This window comes from Argentina silus (genome assembly GCF_951799395.1).
Source record: "Argentina silus genome assembly, chromosome: 17".
Classification (NCBI taxonomy): Eukaryota; Metazoa; Chordata; class Actinopteri; order Argentiniformes; family Argentinidae; genus Argentina; species Argentina silus.
In genome coordinates, this window is record NC_139671.1 from 10,271,039 (window position 1) to 10,293,745 (window position 22,707).

The 22,707-nt window shown below is 42.8% G+C and overlaps 1 protein-coding gene across 2 annotated transcripts in view; it reads right to left on the reverse strand.

Annotated features, from left to right (window-relative positions):
• epha7 (eph receptor A7) overlaps nucleotides 1–22,125 on the reverse strand; it is a 58,300-nt gene extending 36,175 nt beyond the window's left edge. For both annotated transcript variants that reach the window (XM_083688911.1, XM_083688910.1), the window contains exons 1-5: nucleotides 21,997–22,125; nucleotides 20,204–20,268; nucleotides 18,674–19,343; nucleotides 5,939–6,094; nucleotides 770–1,105 (exon numbers count right to left, since the gene is read on the reverse strand). In XM_083688911.1, coding sequence (XP_083545037.1) covers nucleotides 770–1,105; nucleotides 5,939–6,094; nucleotides 18,674–19,343; nucleotides 20,204–20,268; nucleotides 21,997–22,090 — 1,321 coding nt within the window. In that variant the 5' untranslated portion in view covers nucleotides 22,091–22,125. The remainder of the gene's footprint in view (nucleotides 1–769; nucleotides 1,106–5,938; nucleotides 6,095–18,673; nucleotides 19,344–20,203; nucleotides 20,269–21,996) is intronic.
• Nucleotides 22,126–22,707: the final 582 nt, after the last annotated feature.

A 22,707-nucleotide genomic window follows, 5' to 3' on the forward strand; every position in this document is an offset into this window, starting at 1 on the left:
GGCGGTGGTATCATTAAAAGCCCACATTAGTCATGTTGGCGTTTCTTTGCTGATAGACTGTACAGTATAACATCCTGGGGCTGCACAATGTTATTGCACAATGATTAAAGTCTGAAAATTGCCATTTAGGTCAAAGTATGTTTATTTTGGCCAATACATTCTATTTTCTTAGCTCCTCCTAAAACGGGTCGGGTTATATATCCATAGAGTGGATCCAAATCTAAATGTGACGTGGTTAGCCTGTTTATCAAATATAACTACCGGCTTTTTTGCGTCAAACAACCTTTTGAGACATTTTATTGTGAATTGCACATAGCTATATCTGCCGTTACTTTCCACAAATAGCTCTGTGAATGACTAACGTCACCACTTGACGCTTCCATTCTTTTAGTATTTTTGCCTGGCGTGGGTCGTTAAAGTAGTTTAGCGAGAGGTTCTCAACATTAACTTCAATTATCCAAAATAGTCACATAGTTTATTCAAAATGTGCTACATAAAGTATGTAAAGTGCAGTGACTAAGCACATCATTGAACATTATACTGTATCCTGAAAGGGCCTTTTATGCCCGGCACAAAATCTAGGAGACCAAGAAGTGTTGCGTAAGAAAATTATTATATCTTTGTAACTCAATCATAGAAGCAATTCCAGCCCACACCAGCATACAGCAGAGGAATATGAAAGTGTAAGGAATTTAGTAAAAAAGAAAAGTTTCTAGGGAGGAGGAGAAAACACCGTATTTTGTTTCTCAGTGATGACACCGGGCATTACCTGCTTGACTGGTGGCGATGCTGACTGCTGCGAAGAGTCTCTGCGTGCGACTGAGGTCGGAGACCCCGTTGACGGCCTCTACCTCGAAGGTGTAGTTGGCGTGGGCCAGCAGGTCCATGACAGTCACATAGGTGTCCGCTAATCCAGCCTGCTGAGGGGAGTATCCCACGTTCCCCCCGCACGGCACGCACTCCTCTGGCTCCCAGCTGCACCGCCGGCACATAATCCTGTAGGTGACGTCGTTGCGGCCGCCTGTGTCGGCCGGCGGGCTCCACTCCAGACTGACGGTGGTCTGGTTGATGTTGTAGACCAGGTTCTGTGGCGCCGAGGGAGGTCCTGTCAGGGCGGACAAGGAGGGAGCCAGAGTTAAATAACAGAGTGCCAAGGAAAGTGACAGCCGACTGTGTGCATTGACTGGATCTGTGGTTTCGCTGTTCTCTGAAAAATGCCATGGGACATGCCAGTTCTACCCCCTCGGCCAAGCACTGACACACAATTATAATAGAGCTCACATCCAGAAAAAGTAGCTCAGGTATACTGAGAGGAAGTCAAACTCAGGCGATGCCAAGGTCAATGTGGATGAGGCTGTGAATCAGAGCAACTCATGGGAACTGTTATTGCATACTCATAGTTACTACAACACTACAACTCCATGACGCATAAGAAACATTTGTACCAAATCTACAGAAATGATTGAGATGTCAATCCATAAATGGAATTATTCTGAAAGGAGGATCAGAGGTGGTCTGTCAGAGGCAGTGGCTCTCCCCCCATCCTCTCAAAAACATAATTATCCCCGCTGTGAGACAAAGAGTTTCCTTTCCAATGAATTGTGGAGACAAGACACTTAACGTTTATGTTTTTGAAAAATGTCTGACTCTCCCAAGAATTTATAAGTGAGATTAAATCCAAGTTATCGCCCCACAATAGTTGCAACATAAAATATCACTTGAGGTACAATAACCAGCAATTCCATAATGCCCAGAGAATGCAGCAGAACACAAACCATTGCCCTGTAAAATCGTAGTGTAATGGCAAAGAATATAGCTCACCTCATAAAACAATGATTTATAAATTACTGCTTTTATCATTCAAATTCCAGGCTTGGTTTTTATGACCCAGATGTTTATGCTGAAATTGAGTGCTTGTTTTATATCCCCTTTAATGCAGTATAGATTATGACTTGTAATCGTTGTTTATGATGCTTTTCAAAACATCTTTATTTCTCTCACAAAAATACAAAATGAATCCATTTTCATTTAAATGAACATTGAAAAAGGGGCTTCTCTGCCCATTTAATTTGACACATTCACTTACAAATAGCTAATACATATGCATCGAACAAATACTACAATCACAGTCTGACTCATTAATACAGCACTTTGTTGTTTTTTCTCATTCCACTTAATAGGAAGAATGGGACAGGAAGAAGCATCCATATTCATGGCTGTAGAGGGAGACTCGAAGATGAAAGAGCCACCTGTGGCAGGTGAAGGGGGATAGGCTAGACTCTTGCTAGCGCAAGGCACGACAGCCATGTCACTGACACTCAACCCGCTCTCTTAATCCTCTTCAGGGACAAAGACACACACACACACACACACACACACACACACACACACACACACACACACACACACTCACACACACACACACACACACACACACACACGGATGGGTTTGGTACTACATTGCCATGGCCACAGTGACCAATGATAATATCTCATTATCTCTCTGGAACTCTCATTTGGGTCTCAGGTGTCAGATATCAAGGCAGAGATTTCTGAGATAGAAGCTGCAGGAGGAAATTAGATTACAGTGAACTCTAGGTATTCTGTGTTTTGGTCTTGTGTTGCAGATATACACAGTGCAAGCTTCCCCTTGTGGTCCTATGCAATTCACAGCATTTCCTGTTCCTTGGCTCCTCTTTGTTCCCTGCCTCTGCTCAGGGAGACAGCACAGTTCTCCCCCCCGCTTTACCTGCAGCTCAGAGATGCGACACATCCTGAGCCTTCGCTGTCTGTCTGCTGATCCTCATAGCTCAAGGGCTCGTCACTCCCTCTCTCCCCCTCTCTCTTTTTCTGTCTCTCACTCCCTCTCTCTGTCTTATCTCTTCATGTTTTCCCCTCTCACCCCTCCTCCCAGTGAAGTTTCATTTCACGGATTACCCTTCCATAGCCTCACAGTCTGAGATGTCTCAATCACATGCTCGCTTCTCCCCAACGCTGAATTATGACTGTGTTGTGTACGTGTGGGTGTATGTGTGGCCTGTCACTTCCCTTGCTGAACTGTATTAGAGCAAATTCTCCAAATGCTGTAAGAACCTGTGATATTGGAGCTGAATAAGTCTCTCCAACAGCACATTCTCACTCGCCTACCTGACGACAGACACAGTAACGGGGGGCCTTTTCTCCAATCGATCTAGAATGACATACTTCATAAGCTATAATGGCCAACACTTTTATTTAGCAGTAGATTGTTAATTAGGTCATCTTTCTGAGCCTGTCTCTGCTCCGTGTAGATAGTTGTGAGACCTGAGTAAGCCTGAGCTTAGGAGAGAGAGGAATCCAGTGTTTATCTGCTGTGTGAGGTGCTCTCGGCTGTCTAAGTCCATCCACTGCTTATAAGCAGGCTGCTCACTAATTGGAGGGATGGAGGGGAGGTGGGGTGGAGGGAGGTGAATGGTATTCAAATCACCCATGAGGTAATCCTTAATCTACAAACATGTGTCATGACCCTTGACCTTGCCCTAACATTGTAGCTGTGGTAAAATCTGGATGAGTGAAACCATGCGGAAGAGGGAGGCCGTGATAAGAGAAGGAGGGGAAGAGGGGGCCTGTACGTTCCACTGCCCCCCGGCCGTCCCCTAGCAACTACAGGCAGGATGGACCCTCTGAGAGATGTCAACTTGTTGAGGTGGCGAATTTGAGTGGGACGACGGGGGTCGGGGGGGAGTCGAGAGGGGGTGGATGGCTGCTTACAACTGCCCTTTTCAGACCCTGCTAGCGCCAGCACTGCTCACAGCTGTCACATGATTGATGCCCACTCCCAAACCTGTCAACAGCTCAAGCAGCTTTGCCCTGCTTCTGGAAAAATGCTCAGAGCCTTCCACATATATCTCATTATCTCATGGGTCTGCATAAGAATGGAATGAGCAAATATTGTATAAACAATGTTATACAACGGCTGTTTTCTTCCCTCTCAAAATGTCATACAATACATGTATTTTCGTGCACATTTTCAATGACTTCTCTCGCAACATATACACATTTCATATGTGTATTAACTCATTTCGACCCCCTGCCCCCCAATCTCAGTCTCATGAACACATTATTTGTCCCAGTGCTGCACAGATCTGTCTCAATGTTTGCCCAGGGCCTAAGATATAGTAGGTTTGCAAGCACCCATTTAAAAATCTGTCAATCAAGCTTTTTGTTCAAGCAATGTAAATTCACTTTCAATTACTATTCAATTCCAGTCCAGTCCAGACCCCACGAAGGAAATCTCAGGCTGGAATCCTAACCTGCCTACTTAAGCGCCGGCTTAATTCAATCTCAGAAAGACAAGCCAAGTGAAAAAAAGTATACTTAAGTGTATTGATAATAGATTAAAGGAGTAATTAATATGCTTCAAATATTTGTTTTTATACTTACTTAAAGTACTGACTTTGTACTTTTGTACTTACAGAAAATATACTTTAATTTCAGCCCTTAAATTTGTGCTTTAGTATATTGTGCCCTCAATGATCATTGATGTGGTCACAAAATGTTAATCCAGCAATGACTGATTTATTTTTGTGTTGCTGACATGCACAAGAGATTTAATAGGAGGAACGGAGAAATATAAAACTTTGCAAAAAATACTTGGATTGAGTGTCATTTTCAGGAGAACCTATATTTAGAACCACAGTCATATACAAGAGGAGTTTATATAACCCTTGATTGATGAAGGAAATAAATGGCTGAATCTGTGAAATACTTTAGACAGCTTGGGCATTTCATACTTTAGTTTCCAACAAAGTGATTCTTCACAGCAGAACAGCCAGAGGGCATTGAAAATAACAAAAAAAAAGAAGAAAAAAAAAGAGAAGGTTTTTCATCTTTCTATTGCATGTGTGTTCTGCCCTTGGTCAATGTAAGAGGCAATTGTAGAGCAGTAAAGTGAGTATTTTCATCTCCCGACAGTAAAAGCCCAGCACGGCAGTGGAGGGGAGAGTAATGGATATGTCTTTCATAAAATGTGGGCCTTTTGTTTGCTACCAGTTGCTGATTAAGGGGGTCATCAACAGACAACAATTTGGTCAACTTGCTTACAGTGTGTTCCGTTGTTGTTTGAGTCAGACAGAGAATGAAGACTAGGCAGACAAATCCGGGCGTAAGTTCAACGGGGAAGAGAGTGGGAAACGTGAGCCAATGTGGTAATGATAAATCAGCCTGTCAGAGAGGAGAGGAACTCCACTTTCCCAAATCTCTTATTAGCCGAGTCCCTGCTTTCACCACCCAGCAGTACTGTTCCTTCAGATTAAGCCTAATTTCATTGTCTCTGTGTCGTCTTCCCTCCGTGCAACGCCCCCATTCCCTCTTCACTCCCTGTGAAAGCAAATCTCTGTGGAGCCAGTCCAGCAATTTTAGAGGAGGAGACAGTGTAAAAACACTACGTGCTCTGAATGAACCTGTTTGGGAACGGATTTGGGAGCAAATCTGCCCCGCCCTCTTAAATGGATCCCCTGGCCTGTGTAAACAAGTCATCAATGCCTGTCACATAATTGCAACATTGGTCAGGACAAATGGAGACACGGGGTGCTGCCTGGGCTGCTGCAGACCGTAATTGCAATCTTTTAGACGGGAAATGGCAAATTGCTCCTCTGATCATTAGCTACCAGCATAGGCAGAGAAAAAAAAACACACAAGCCCATGAACATAATTATAAAGACATATTGGGAAGCAGGGCACTGGTATGGTCCTGGAAGTGGATGGAGAACAGATCTGGGGTTTTCATGAGACTCCTCCATGCTGAACATTCCGTGCGTGGGCAGTGGGGGTCTGGGGATCTGGTGAGTGTGTGTGTGCATGCGTGAGACAGACAGAAGTGTGTGTGTTCATGGGTGTATAAACGCAGGCTCTCGTACTAGTCCGTCCTGTTTTTAGCTAGTAACACAACAGTACTTACTTGTGCAGGCCACAGATGGTGGGTCTGAAAGCGCCCTGTAGTAGCCGTCCTCACAGTCACAGCGCCAGGAGCCCTCTCTGTCATTGAAGCTGTGAGCGGGGCAACGGGAGCACTGAAGGTCCTGGGACGAGGACTTGTAGAATCCGCGGCCACATGCTATCGAGAGAAAGAGGGGAAGGGAGGGGGAGAGAGAGAGAGAGAGAGTTTGTTTCACACTTGAATTCACATAAAAAACAGGGCATGATAGAACAGACCATTACGCTCGTATTTACATCTTGGAGCAGCTGGTGTTTGAATCAACCTGCCCCTCAGGCTTCATCACAGGCTTAACAAACCCATTTAAAAAACACATCCCAAATACTATGTCAAAGCCTTTACTGGGGAACACTACTACTGCTTATTAACTTGAGAGGAAAAGTAGAGCTATGTTTGGTCTGTTGAATTACCTGGTCAGTGAATAAGTAAGGGTTTTGTTTATCAAAGCACAATGTCTTAGTGGGGAATGCCGTCCTAGGCAGGCCTACACTGTTAAGTGTAACAAAGAACACAGACAAGGTTGCGAAAAACTAAATGGATTATTTCAACAGTTCACCTTCAAAGATGGAGGTGACATGCATTTACTTGTCTTCCAAGGATAAAAGTAGCCTATATGCTATTCCCTTATAGCCACTGCCTGTGTGAAGGCGGGTCTGACACGTCCCAATGACAATTCATTCATTCAGGCGCTAATTCAATCTGTCCATATTGGCCACTGGAATTATGGGGGATCATCGTTTCAAGAATTAAGCCAAAGAACAGTCTTGAGTTAGGAAAATGAAACAAAACAGGCACAGTGTTCCTCACAAAGTCTTGAAACAATTTTTTAAAAAAGTGTTTAGCAAAGGAAAAGTCCAGTCACAGTGTAACAAATAAAACTATTCATACAGACGGGGCTTTGTGAATCACATGCATTATTCAAATTCACTTTTAAGCATTAGCGAATAGGGAAATGTCTATTTTGGGTTTGGCTTTTTTAGTCTCAACACTTCAAGTCAGCTAATCCACAGTGACCCGCTGTTTGTGGAAATCCACGCTAAGCCTGGTATAACATTTTTTTTTTTAAAACGCAATCTAGGCCACATGATTTCTTATCCAATCTGCAAGGAATCTATACTTCTGTAAATAGCTCTGCATACAAACTATCAAATTATACCAAAAATGCATTTTTCATGAGGCATTGGGGAAATAGGATAAGGATAAAAAAGGATTCTGATACCAAGGTTTCAGATCTATTTTACACTATTTTTCAGGGGTTCACAATCTTTGCCCGCACTTCTGTGACAGATCTAAAATCGAGAGGATAAAGGAACCCAGGTTTCCTCATTTTAACACCTCCACATAGCGAGATGAGGAGGCCGAGGGACAGGGTATCCCCATTTCAGCAACATGAAAGGCCTGTCACTCTCTATTTATCTCACTGCACCAGCCTGGTGAAACAAGACCTTTTTCGGAGAGGGAAAAAAAGACATGATTTTATCTTGAATGTTTCTTTACCTGTGAGAGCCAGTAATTGAAAACAGGATTCGTAGGCTGTAAGAGGTGCCTTGTGATAGCAATTGTGTGCCACCGACCAAAACGTATATGAGCACCTATTAATCAAATTCAGGCTACTTTGATACTATGGTCTGATAACTGGTTTACCATAACATTAGACCTTCAGCATAAACAGCGTTCCTACCTACATGGTTATCCTTGTCTTAGTGTATTATCTGATACCACTATGTAAATATTCCCATATGTTGGCCTGTGTTGTGGCTATTTCAAGCAGGTTAAAGATTGGCCAGACATGCTGTTCGAAAGTCTGCTTTCCCCCACCACACATGGCTGTTTAAACATTCTGATAAGCCAGCATGTCTGTTTGCCTCTGGGTTTGGGAGTGCTCCTCCGCTGGGTGGCCAGCGTGTGGAGGGGGAAGCCCAGCTGAGCCCAGGGCTCACTCCCACTGCTACTGCCACTCTGCCGGCTCAGACGCTCCACCACGCTAGCAGGCCCAGATAAACACTAGCACACGCTCTGGAATGGGAGGGCTTTCAAAAGTCAACAGTACTCCAAGTTATAGTTTAAATGCAAACATTGTTTATTTTTTCCATTTTTTTTGCGATCACTCTGTGTTTACCACGAGTGTCTGACCAGCTTCGGCGTGTTGCAGAAGCAACAAGGCGGCAAATTGGGCCTCAAATCAAGCAGCTGTATGACATCGCTAGCTAACCATTTCAGAACCCACTTTTCCCTCTTCACCCCTTGCAGTGCTCGGAGTGACATGCACAAACACAGCCATCCAGGCCCTGCATTCCTGTCCCAGCAGCAGAGACGCTGCTGGCAAGTTCCTGTTCCTGGCTCTGTTGGCTAAAAACACACTCTTTAACTGAGACGCTTTAGGTAAAAAAGCCTGTGATAGGGTTTTCTTTTTTTTCCCTTTGCAGCAATCGCTTTCTCCTGAGAAGAAATACCAGTGTGCAATTACACTCAGGGTGTTAACTCGAGTGGTTGTGCTGTGTGTAATATGACTGCCGACCTAACCTGACTCTCACAGGGTACTTGGAAAAAATGACTAACTGTGCAGTACATTGACACGGAAAAACATCAAGGTTGTACGCCGTATGCATCATGCAATAATCCTTCGCCTACCCTCCACTGACGTCAGATCCTACAGACAGACATAATTACATACAGTATGTGAGGAGTATGTAAGTAGTGGCTACTTGAAAATGCCTGTTTTCGTGACACCGGCGCATTGCTGCCACTCAGATAAAGGCAGGTTAGTGGGTTATGCTTGTTGGCACAGGCACTTTAAGAGACCGAGCAGCAGAGACATCACCAGCCTCATTTATGATACTGAGAAATTAGTCTGTCCTCAGAGAACCGGCCCGAGATTAAGCAGAGAGACAGTGGGAAAAATACAAGTCTGACATTCCACCACCAGGCTCCTCAGAAAGCAACATAGGCAGCATATGTAATTTTCCTTCCGGTGGTCAAGCACTCTCATTCAGCAATGGGCAGACTGGGGGGGAAACAGGCTGCAAGTCAGCAGTTCCATACACTGCACTGATAGAACAAAAAAGGCCTCAGATCACCAGTTAGGAATAGGCCTAAACTCCCAGGACTGGAAAGGTCTCAATCACAATCCACAATGGGAGACAGGATAAAACAAAATGGCATTATCTCGAACAAACACACACTCAAAATATGTAATTTTTCTATTTTGTGAAGATACCGGTTTATTTAATCTGTTTCCTATGAGCTTCCTTTTGAGCTTCGTAACATTCTTGAATTGTATACAGCTGCAACTGTTTGGCGATTGAATGACAATCTGGATCAAGGACGAAGAGGGAAAAAAACTAAAAGGATGGATGAGGTTCTCAACCTGGGGTGACATTTGGTGACAGCCTGACATATTGCTTCCTGTGGCCATACCAGATCATAATCACTTCTAATGTCCTTGTGTGACGCAATGGTACATGAACTGCTTTTCCTTTCGGTTAATGATGGACTTTGATTGACAGATCATGTTTCACAAAGGGCCTTCCAGACAGTATTACCATTACAGAAAAGCAACGGTTTTCCCTTTCTTTGCGGTCTGTGAAATAGGCAAAAAACTCTCTCCAGTCTCCATTAACCCTCAAATCTAATCAGGGTAGTTATCCTCATCAACGACTGAGGACAGAGGGGACTACACCACAGGGCCCAAACAGGCACCGAGTAATATTGAGTTTCTCCCACATCTGTCTCATTGTACTACGGTCCGGGTTCAAAGGGATAGAGGGAGGACTTGTAGGGAGAGAGTAGAGGTGAGTGTTATGCTCCAACTCTCTGACCCACAGTGTGATGGAGTGAGCCGGACTGGTGCGGCCCTGACCGTCTCTGTGGCCCCGGCGTGACGAGCCCTGTCAGGGCTGGGCCTCCCCCTGGCCACCCTCCTGTCCAGCCTGATTATGTGTTAAATCCGCCTGTGTGTCAGGATGGATGTGGAAAGAATGCGTGTCGGGGCGAGCGGAGCAGGCTGCGGGGACCGAGAGAGAGAGAGCAGCTTGGAGATAGCACCCCATTAGAGTGATAAAGGAGGCCGAGGGAGAGAGAACAGCCAACAGGGCCAACATGCAGGCCCCACCGCTGATGAATGCCAGGTGGAGCGGGTCAAACGCGATAAAGGAAACAGTTTATTTTCTTATTCCAAAAACGCCATTGCCATCTTTAAACAGTCGTCGCCACGATAGGGAAATGTCTTTATAAATATCAACTATAAAAACAGTCTCTGCAAAGATGAGAAGCTTGTCTTAGGTGATTGATTGTTAGACTGCATTTCCTCCAAGTGTCCTTTCTCCTTTCTTTGTTTTGCTTGTTCTGACCTCAATGCTCAGCTGTCTAGCTACCTAGCATAAACAAATCGTTGTCCCTATTACCCTGCGACATGCTGCTGAATCACACTGCAATGTTCAATGTTAATTTTGCTGCAAACATTCTTTTGCCAGTAATTCGAAACGCCCTGCTTCTCAATGTTCATAGAACCATGAAATGCTATTTCAATATCCTGCTTCAGGACCATGTTTAGTTTCATTCTTAGGGCATCCAATTATGACTGTGACAATGTGTTGTGACTAGAGAAAGATGTCTATAGCTCTCACGAAGTCTATTTCTTATGCATTACTTAATGTTGCCTAAAGGGTGCATGTGTTGCTATGATTAGATTTGACTTGTGTTCTTGCCTCAATAAATACTACATGTGGACATCCATCAAATTCTGTTTACTAACATTTTATGTACACTGTACACACTAAAGCCCTGTGGTATTTTTTGGACAAATGTAGTCCCAGGGAGTAAAACTTGTGCTCAATTTCACAGCATCCACTGAGCAACACAGAGGGCAACAGGTGTTTGGACTTTTCCACCTCTTCCCAAAAAAATCTTGATTTTTCGAAAATCTCTTCCTTTTCAACATAAAGAAAAGAAAAGCTAAGCTGAACAGCTGGGCTTTTGCCCCCAGACATGTTAATCTTCCACCTCAGAGAGGCGAGGCGCCTACCCAGCTCCTGGAAACAGTAGCGCAACACACAAAGGAGAGGAATGAACTGAGGCCCTATGTTGGAAACCTCTTCACAGGGGATGGAGATAGAGTTTCAATGTCTAACCCTTCCAAACAAGCTCAATTCAAACACCTACACCTCCTGCGGCTTTGGATGGATGGAGAAGCTTCTGAAGGAAGCCTACAGTGAGAAAAAAAACTTAGATTAAGAGTCTTAGAAACGGCAGATTAAATGGTTAAAAAAAACCTCAAACTATCATATTGTCCCTAATTCTTCCATAACCCCCACGTATAACTGGAATGGCTCTGTCTGGCTAGGGGTGTGCTCATTCAGACAACCGCTCCATTCATCGGAGGTACCTGTGCTTAGGGGCAGATAAGTAGCTTTTCCATGAGAAACAAAGAGAAGATTAGCATTCCCTTACACTGTGTTAGAGGGCACACTGCTTTGCCCTCTAAGCAGCAAAAACCCTGAGGAAGTGTCTGGTCGGATGTACCGAGGTAAGATCAAAGCCACCTCCTGATAAATAACTAAACAAACATTTAATCTTGTTTTAGGTTGAAAGAGGGTTAGGGCTGAGGGTTAGGGTTTGGGCTTCAAAATGAAAGAAATATATATATATCATTAAGCTTAAATCTAAGCCAGAGAGGAACATTTTATTTTTTTCACTCCAAAGCAAAGTTTAACTGATTTAATTTACATTAAGCAAACAGCAGGGCAAACATAATATCCTTGCAATTACTGTTGAATACATAATTTTTTGACGATTACATGTGTGTTGGCTGAAGCTATCCCTACTGCCGAGAAAGTATCTTAAGCCTTATGCTCCTCATTATTCATATATCAAATCTAAAGTTAAGAGATCAATGTTAAACATTTTTTGGGATCTGAACAGTCACTGTGTATTGTACCGTGCGGGGGTGTGGAGATCTTCAGTATGGTAATTCATCAGCTAATCAATAGATCCAGTGACATCTGCATAAGTAACAGTAGTGAGGTTCACATGGTAGGTGTGAAGAGAACATAACATGTGTCATAATCAGTTTCCAAACGTCCAAAGTATCTGTATCAGGGCCTATGCTGCTGTATCAGGGCCTATGCTGCTGTATCAGGGCCTATGCTGCTGTATCACGGCCTATGCTGCTGTATCAGGGCCTATGCTGCTGTATCACGGCATGTGTGTTTGCTGACAGTAATACGAATACGGAACAATAAACCTTAGCACCCGTTTTCTCCCCATGCTATCTAACTGATTTACTGGGTGGATTTGCAGATGGAAAATGAAGGACATTTTAACATTTGATGAATCTGTGACATTACAGAATGTATGGCTCTCTTTCTGCCTGAGCAGAAGCTGAATCTTGTGTCCACACACATACAGTAGGATCCACGTCTTCTTCTGAGTGGTCTTCACTTCTTTAATTCAGCATGTGGTTTAAAGCTTTTCTAATGAATATTCAGTAACATGGAAAATGTCCCTGCCATCTTTTGTTTAGTTCATTTAACTCACACAGCCATGGCTACCTTTAATGGAGGATGTGGTCAGCTCAAAGAAGACCTCTGCTGAAAGACATCTGAGTGGGAAGAGAAGAGACTGCTTTTCAGGAGATAAAAACAGAGGGCCCAAAGGTCTAACCCACCCAAAGCCCCCTGCAGCCACAACGAATCAGCACTGAAAATGTCCCCCGTCAGCAACTAAGCATTATCTCTAAATTGTGCCAATCCCCCCCCCCCCCCCCATCCCCACCCCACTCCAATCCCTGTGGTCCCACTGATGTGACAGAGAGAACTGAACACAGGGACAATGTCAAACCAGCCGCTAGTCCCACTGTGGTCTGGCCCCCGTGGCCTCCACTGACACACAAAGGCGCCTGTTTGCCTTCAGATGCCCGTGTGCACCGTGAACACAGACACAGGCAAGTCCCCCCATGGGGCCTGGAGAACCATCGATCCACAGCTACACTCAGTCTCCCAGCTACAACTGTCAGTGATCCAGTTCAAACAAATGCTAATCACACATTTATGGATTATAATAATCATGATAATTAGACAAATGTGCGTATTGCATCTGAATAAGCGTTACACTGTGCTGCTTTGCTTATAGGAGCAAATCTAATTATTTTAAGCGGGGGGGGGGGTGGGGTAGTTTTAGTGAAGAACATTAGCTTTTTATCATACTGTGAATTTACTTAGCGTTTGGTTTGTTCCAGTGCTAACCTAGCACGGAAAGCCCACTCATTGCTTGCTTCACAAAGTAGTTTGTTGTTTATTCCTTAGTGCAGTGCTTCTGCTCTTGTTATGAGAAAATGAGAGTTTCTTCTGCTTCTCATTAGTAGCCCAAGCATAGTTCCTACCTCAGAGAATGTAAAGAGAACAGAATGTTTTAAATTGTGATTTGGAGAGCTATAATAAACAGGGTATTCATTTTAATGTTGGATCCAATGTCTCTCCCATTTAAATATACACCACCACTTCTGAATGAGAAATAAAAGAATAAAAATAAAACGTTTCCCTGGATACAAAGGCTACTCGCTGGATATGCTGCCAGGCGGACATTCTGCGGGATCGTACTGCCATGTCAACATGTCAAATTATATACAAATGCCTCATTTTCCAAACAAAAGTTTCACTGGGCAGCTCATTTCCATTTAATTTCGGTTTGGTAAATATTTGCTTCAAAGTCGTACTCAAAAATAGAGTTGTGCATCTGCATTGATTCACATACTTAACTTAGCCTTAACATAATGCATAGGCTATATCAAATCAAATGAGAAATCGTATTATGTTTAATGTTTACTCCTACTGTTCTTCATTCTCACAGATATTATATCAAGAGATAAAACGGATAAAAAGAGGTTCTAAAACGCACACCTAAAAATACACAGTAAGTCCCCTGAAACAGACAACACACTGCCAGTGCCTGGACATTGATAATAGGTTTTTCTTTCACTTCGCTTGATAAGCTGCTGGAACTAACTCATGTATATATGAATATATAGCAGTGGACAGTAAAGCATAATCCACTTAACGGTTGTGGGGACACACAAAAGACAGTATTACAGGAAACTATTTAACCCGTTGCTGAATAAAATGGCGCAAAACTTTATCAATTAACTTTATCAATTATCCTTCTATAAAGTACTATTCGAGTGATGTCATTTCAAGGGGAACAGAAACGAGACACATTAATCATCTGCAAATGGGTCACAGACCTGCCACACCAAATTAGAGACAACCAAGTCAAATTTCATGAATAGACAGAATACGGGTAAACAGTCTGTATTTTCACAAAAACAAAGACTTGTGGTAAGATATGTGAGAAAGACACTGTTGACCCTAAAAGGGAGACCTTTGCCACTTTGTGTCAGATGGCGTTATTTCCAAGGTGACACTGGGGTCTCCCAATGGCTATGCATAAGGTCAGTGAATATTAACTTCATTTACACATGGCTGCAAACAAGCCCCAACCCACAATGGAGGCCTGCCTCTAGTGCTTAGTAACGCGAGCACCCTGGCTGACAGGACACTGCCAAGACGGAAGATGGATGATCGCAGCAGTTGACCCCTGATCAAAAGTAGAGTCACCTCTCCGGCCCCCTCTCCCGCACAACAAAAGCCCCCTCCCAGTGGTGCAGCGGCTCTCATCTCCACTTGCACTAACAGGTTCAGACATCTCCATCGATCCCGCTTCCATACCTCCAGCAATTGTAGGCTTTACTCTCTTTAGCTATCTAAACTGTGGCACAGATGTCTTTTTTGTAATTGCTCGTCCACTGACTGTTGGGGAGGGATGCAATCGGACAGGCGAACACGATGTCAGAAGACAATGTCTGGGCGTTTAATGCTGTGTCCCTGTGGCATGTGGGTGAAAGTGATATGTGACTTGGCCCGGGACTTAGCACCTTGAGAGCCGGTAGGGAGGGCCCTGTTGTCAGTGGGTCTGCTCCTCTGGGAGCCTGCAAACGGGTGGCTCTGCACTTCAATCTTCCTTAAAGAGGAAAATCAATAACTTATTACATAACCTCACACTTTTTCCCCACTTACACCCGGAGAAGGGAGAAGGGGGATTTAAAATGTGCTTAGAAGAGCTCTGTAGCATGAAAGCCTAGAATTTTTTTCCCAATGACTTGTTCTTCGTGTACTAAACAGACTATTACACTAGCTATGTTAAGTGTGTGTATGTGTGTTGGGGGTTGTAAAAATAACCATTTAAATTCTCATTATAAAATAATAATGATATAATAATGATTTGATAATGTCATGTGTTTGGTTTATATTCAGCCTGCTAAAATCCCCAAAACCAATTACTCTTAAGACTTGTTCAAGCTGTCTGCCATGTTGGTATAAATACCCTAAAGATACAATGGCACATCTGTGTCTATCCGGGAGATACCTGCCAGGTCAAACAAAAAAAGAGGAAAAACCCTGGGCTGTGGAAGAATGCAGCCATTCACAGCAAACTGACACTGGCGGTGACAAGACTAGCTACCATCCATCACCAAAATGATTTCAATCTTGAGTGATTTAAGTCCAGTTGGGTCTCCTGGGGATTTCATATGGACCCCCATTTGCATAATTAAGCTTGGGAGCCATTTGGCATGTTACATTTACACCTTATCAATCAGGGCAGCGTCAAGATGCATGAGGACCCCCTGACTCCTGGCTTCATTTAAAATGCTAAGTGTGGCCATGCCTGGGACTGGAGCTGGGCCTGCCTGCCTGGCTGCCTGATGCATCCACGCACCTTGGCTTTTGTGGTCAACCCCAACAGCTAGGCCCTTCCCCTCAGGGCGTGAGCCATCAATCAGACTCAGACTAACTTCTGTCCAGGTTTCTGACATCCAAGATGGATGGTGTTGGTGTCTGTAGGAGGCTGTATCCTTCTGTTAATGCTCTTGTTAGCATGTACCAGATAGCAGTGGGATAAGTCTTGTTGTATCTGTTTACCCCAGATACAGGCCTCCCACACTTCAGGAAAGTTGAGTAGGTCAACAGTTAATCATTTCTCAGGAGTTGGTTACTTAGGGAGTGCAATTATGTGATGTGTTAAAATTGGACACCATACATTCCTGGGATTGAGCAAAACTCAGCAAAACAAAGACACCAATGTCTGTCCACAAGGGCCCTCTTTTTCTAAACGACTCAGTGGCTCCATTTCAGTGAGTGGCCACTGCTAAACAGGACCTGCAAATGAATGGCCACTATTTTAGCACCACACAGTTCTATGCAAATAAACCCTGCGCAGGCTGCAGGACACTTCAAATGGCCTTTTTCAACACCCATAACACTGGTTCTACTAACAGGGAGAGAGAGAAGAAGACTGTCATTTAGTTCCTACAGACTGCCACACAAAGAGTTAAAGAAAGACAGAGATGGGGAGGGAGAGGAGTGAAAGACAAGCAGTCCCTCTCCACTGACGGTGATGAATGAGTGGATCACAACACATTTTGGAGGAGGCCTATGTATCCACAGAGGGGGCTCCTCGAATGACATGACTGACAGCTCAACTCTTGCTCCTCCCGCGCCCCTTCTGCTTAATATTTCAGTGACGGCCATTTTGCAATTCTGTGATACTACAGATATTGAAAATAGGACAATGGCAAAATATGTATCTATTCTCTTACAGTTAGCCGCAGTATCCCAGGCAATATGCCATAAGAGAGTCCTGGAGGAGGGCTGCAGACTCACACACAAGCAGCTGTTCTTTTACAGGGCCAGGGCCAAGCTAGTCACAGGTACAAAGGGCAGAATCCTCAGTCTTTTACAGGCCTGTTCTAGGACCCATCACACTTGTGGTGTTCAACTGATGGAAACCCTTGGACTCTCTCCTAGATTTGCTATAGGGAAACTACTGAATGGGCAATTTAATATCACTGGATATCTAAGAGGAGCTGCTGATGCTGCAATATGGTTTTCATTTTATTCACATTAACTACCCTTTAATACAATGGCCCGTCACACCCCAATGGAAACAAAATTCATAATGGTATAGTATTGAAGAAGAATGTAATTCACGTACACCAGTCCCCCTCTCGCTGACACAAACACAACACAAAACACACACACACACACACACACACACACACACACACACACACACACACACACACACACACACACACACACACACACAGGGGGACACTTGTTGAGGGGTTACAAACATGTAATGAATATCTCAATGTGAAATTGCTATTTTCAACAACTATTTTAGTTCATAGTTAGATTGGATAATTGCTTGGAGAACAATAGTTTTGTTCTAACTGGCTGTGTGCATAATGCTTTATGAGCAGAGAAGCAGGTTTCTAATTTTACTTTCCAAAAGCTATTTCCTATTACAGTACACTGTTCAGAGGACGTAAATCACAAAATGTGCTAAATTGCTTTCCTCCCCAGGGCAGATAGAGTATGCATACCTAGATACCGAAAAAATCGAAACAACCGAAAAACTCCTTGGCTTTAGATCAATTTCTACCTCTTACCAAATGTGATATAACATTCAAAAAAATAGGTTAATTATATATACATATATATATATATATATATATATATATATATATATATATATATATATATATATATATATATTTACACTTCACAGGGTAACGCATAAAATCTAGCCTGCCAGTGCCACTAATTTGTCCTGAAACACATTCCGTTCAATTATTACTGGTCAGTACCCCTCATAAGCTGCTTACTGTAGATGGAGGTTGCCCATTTTGCTAAAAAGCTTGGCTGACAAGACAGGGCACTTAAACTCTGAGACCTAAGTAGTTCCCTTTTAATCCACAGTGATTTTCATTTTACCAGTCAGGTGGCCACTGAAAATAATCCTTTGCAATTCAAATGACATAGAACATTTTAATGCTAATTGCCGAGGCACGGCCCTGTGGTTCATGCGACACAACAACACAAAACACACATCCACCGTAATTGTGTTTCCTGTTAGGGTCCTTCATAAATATCCTGGGGCCTAAATGCCACAGTATGGCGGCTATTTGTTTTCCCGCTCTGTCAGGGTCGTTTCGAAGGGGCAGAGGGATACTGAAAGATTGGCTGGACTTCCTCCAGACCTGTGTATTCTGCAAGTGATTGCCTTGGCCTGATGCCAGTTAGACAGGGAAGTGCTCTAACCGAGGAGCACTGAGCTAAACTGAAGAGCAAGTTATCAGTTAATCCCAGTGTCAACAGAACCACGGCTATAAATTAAGAGCCTGGTAATCAAACAATTAACATGGATTCCAATTATTACACTGAGGATTTCTGGCCTCAATACTTTATCCATCATTATTGCCGTCAAATCAGCTAGTTTAATTTTATTTGCAAACACAACTATTCAGCAAGGCCTAAATTGTCATTTGGCTGCTTTGCATAATTAAAAATGCAAATGCTACACAGATTATTCTGGTTTTTAGGCTTGTGTGATCCTCTGTACAACTTTGCCATTTCAACAGGAAACAATTCGCAAAAAAATAAATTGAAAAACTACATTTCAATAGAACACTATTTAGCAAATAAGTAGAATATTTCCCTGAATAAAACACTGTTTTGGGTTAAGAAATATTGCTCAATATTGAAACAATTGTTGTGAATTAGAGTTTGAGGAAGTAAAACATTATGCTACTTCTAAAATGGAAAGAATATCAGTATAAAGGTGAATAAAAGAGTAGTCACTCACGTTCACATGCATCGCCCTTCTGATGAAATCCTGCTTTGCATATACATTTCCCTATAGGCACCAGCCATTCCCCCTCAGCGCTGCAGTGCATCTTGGGAGAGTTATCGGTCTCTTCCTCAGCATCACTAACACACGTGCCCTCAACCTCGACCAGTGAAGAGAACTCCGATCCAGTCACCGTATCTGGGAAAGTAGCCAGATTCTCAATGATCGACCAGCACTTCTTGTAATAAACTTTGACAGAGACCAGAGCTATGCACGCCCCTACATCCTGGAAGGCCAGGTAAAACCCCCGTCTGGACAGGGGACCAATTATGCGCACTTCTGTATTCAGCTTCATCTTCCTCTCTCCCAGGTCCCCCTGGGTGAAGCTTTCATCAGCAGCGATTGTGTCAATTTTCACATACTGGTTCTCTCGTATATTCCTGCCAGCCTCTGAATCCGTTTCCTGGTAATACAAGTTGAACGTCTCCTTGCAAGTCCCCACCACACCGGGTAGACTGTTACAATCCCTCAAGGTGAACTTCAGTTCCACAAAAATCCTCTGGGCATCGCCCTTCTCTATCCAGTTAGTCCGAAGCCAGTTATTCTGATTGGGCTCCATGACCTGGCAAACCTGGTATGTGCGAATGGGGGTATAGTTTTCATCCAACCCACTGATCTCTTCCCACTGAAAGAAAAGAGCAAACATTTGTTAAATAAAGGTGAATTTACTGGCATCCCCTCATTTTACAATGAAATCAAAATTTACTTCGCTATACAACTGGTTTTCAAGCAGTCCTACAATATTTGAACTACGCATTTAATAAAATGGTTATACGGAGTGAGACTAACAACGGAAAGATGATGAGGCACAATTCAACTGCCACTTTATTGAGAATGTCCAACAAAAACATTGATAAAAGTAGCACATTCCAAAAAGTGGTGTAGGCCTACTAAATGTTGGGTTTACACTCTTTGGAAAAGTGTGAACAATTATCATACAAAATCCATAATCTAAACACTTAACAGGGTAGGCCCAACCAGTTATTAGAAAACACAAATAAATAAAGGTTGCCGTGTCAGATAACAGCAACTGAGCAATTAAATAAAGATGAGAATCATAAATTGCTAATCATTACAATTAAGTACAAATATTGCCTACAATTGACTTTCCATAATGCATACTTTGTTTATTATTCAGAAATCTATTTATAATACTTTTGCAGACTGAAAACTTCCTTGGATATAATTTGAACTAAATTACTTGACTTGAGGCCGTAGGTTTCATGTTAATACACATGGACAATACATTTGAAGAAAAAAAAACTCGGGATAGTGCCGATTACAATAACGCTGAGGCCCCATAGGCCTATCCATAATGACAGCGAGGTAAAGGCCACCTAATAATCATATACCATGTTGACATTTTCCAATTAAATGATCATACATTGTTCGTCAGTATTGACACACAGCGTGGCAATGGTCAAAATCGCATTGATCATTGGAATATTGCAATCACTTCTCATAAGTTCATAGTGTCCCACTTACCCCACTCGGAGGATAGGAAATCCACTCCAGCTCTGTCTGCTGCGCCTTGGAATCCAACAGAATCACTACCGACAGGAAATAAAGGAGCAGGTGATTACATCTCTGAATGTGGCGCTGTCAGGCCACTGAATATCGTTAATAAAGGGCCCTTTACAAATCTATAGCCTCTATGGTTAGACAGCTTACGCATGACCCATTTTCCACAGTTAGCTATTAAAATGCACAATTACAGGTTGAGACGGGCTTTTAGCAATAGCTCTCTTACACAATTCAGTCAGTGCCAGTGGCACTGAGTGATAGCTATAGTAACTGAAATCATCAGATGAGACACTGGTAGCACATGTGTAAAGCAATAGCCGATCTTTTCTATGGGCAACTTTTAAATGTAATTAAAAAGCAAAAACTATACCGAGAGCACTGAGTAGTGATGTGTTTTAATATAAAGCTCTTCGGTATAAACGTAACATGAAAAGTGGTTAATCTATTCATCTATATGTGTATATGTATGTCTTTTTGGTGCAGGTATAGGCTGTAGTGGTCATGAGAGAACACCTGCCTATAAATCTAGGGCATTAAAAACCAATGCATGACTCCTAGTTTGCTGTTGCCTTCCAGCCCAGGAGCGACAGGAGCACTATAAAACAGTTCGATCATTATAGGTGATATGAGTCACTGTAAAGGGACAGTTTCAATAGTCTAATTTATTTGGAAGAATGCAGCAGCCTAAATAGCACATTACCGGAAATTAACGTCCGAGACATTAACCGAAAAGAGCATCGGATACGTAGGCTACAGCGCACTGCCGATTTCTATCAAAAGGCTGTGAGAAGTGCTTTTTGGATAACGGGAAATATTAACCACATTATCGATCGGATGCGACGACGTATATATTACATAAACCAAATCACGTTTTCAAACTTGAAATGGACATATGAGAATAACATCCCAGAATAGGCAATACGCTGAATAATAATAATAATAATAATAATAATAATAATAATAATAAAAATACGATAAGTGAAGGTCATTGAATTTCATCGTCTCTGCTTCTAATGGTATCATTTTATTCATATGGGATTTCGTAGGCTCAGAGCAATATAGTCTATTGTTTCTGTCAACAGTGTTCAGCAGTCGTTCGAGTGTAACCTGTCTTTTCTTTGATTTCGGCAACTTTCCTAGTCCCGCTCTGTGCATGTTAGGCTACTTTGGATCAAATCGCCTAAACGTGTTTAAGATCTCTTTAACATGCACTCTAACGAAAAGGAAGGAGGCATACTGTGTCCACATAGCTTGCTTAAGTTGTCTAATGCGATTGTGACAGTCTATCCATCTTGCCTAAAGTTTATTTCAAATCATTACAGTAAGGAAGCAGACTCTGAGTGGAATGACAGTATGACTAAAAGTAGGCTATATATGCCTTGAAAACTAAAACCTAGCCTAACCACGATACGTCCGCACATACAGTTTATTTTGGGTACGTTGCCATGCGTAAAACCCTGCAATAAAATACAACGGGTCGTTTGTCACAGAACGCTGTGAATACGCACGGACTATGGCACAGACAGAGATACATATCCATTATATTCTACATTACAGTCATTGAGCTCATGTTGAGACGTGACACATGTCTCTATGTTCAAACAAATTCAAGAATAATCATTAATGTACGTGCGGAGGCGAACATATAGCCGAATCCCGTTATTGCTTTGGATGACACTTCACAACGCTTCAGTTTTCTGGATGTAGGCTATGGATGACGCGATGATGAGCGGGAAGCAAACTTTATTACTTACCTTCTTTTGCATTCTGTGCTTTTCCAGTGTCCATATAACAACATAAATGAAGGCAAAATGTAATCCACAAACACGTAATCGACGTGGAAACCATGGTGTAATTGTAAGTTTGCTAGACAGTATTCGCTTCTCCACCGTAGCGTGTGCTTCCCATTTACGAAGCTAAACCAGCTCTATGTACAGGGTACTGCCGTCTCTCACTCAAATAGCATCGGCAGCTGCTGGGCGGAGACTGTAACACAAACGATGTCACTCAGCGAGACAGACAGAAGAAATATCCACTCAGGGCTCGGAAGAAAAAATACTGAGCAATCTCAGTGACCAATACATATGTCACAGACGTGGTTCTGCATGAAGTAGACCACCTTATATGACACATTACAGAAGTTTTATTAGCGTCTGGCCATGGTGGATTTTGATTTCGGTGAAATAAGTTATCCTTTCTTCTATTAATTTCAATAATCAACTTAGACAAAATATAGACATATGTTATACGCATAGTGCCACATCTCTCTCTCTCTCTCTCTCTCTCTCTCTCTATCTCTCTCTCTCTCTCTCTCTCTCTCTCTCTCTCTATCTATCTATCTCTCTCTATCTCTCTATCTCTCTCTTCCTCTCTTCTCTCTCTCTCTCCGTCTCTCTCTCTCCGTGTTTTTCTCTCTCTCTTTCTTTCTCTCTCTCTCTCTCTCTCTCTCTCTCTCTCTCTGCATA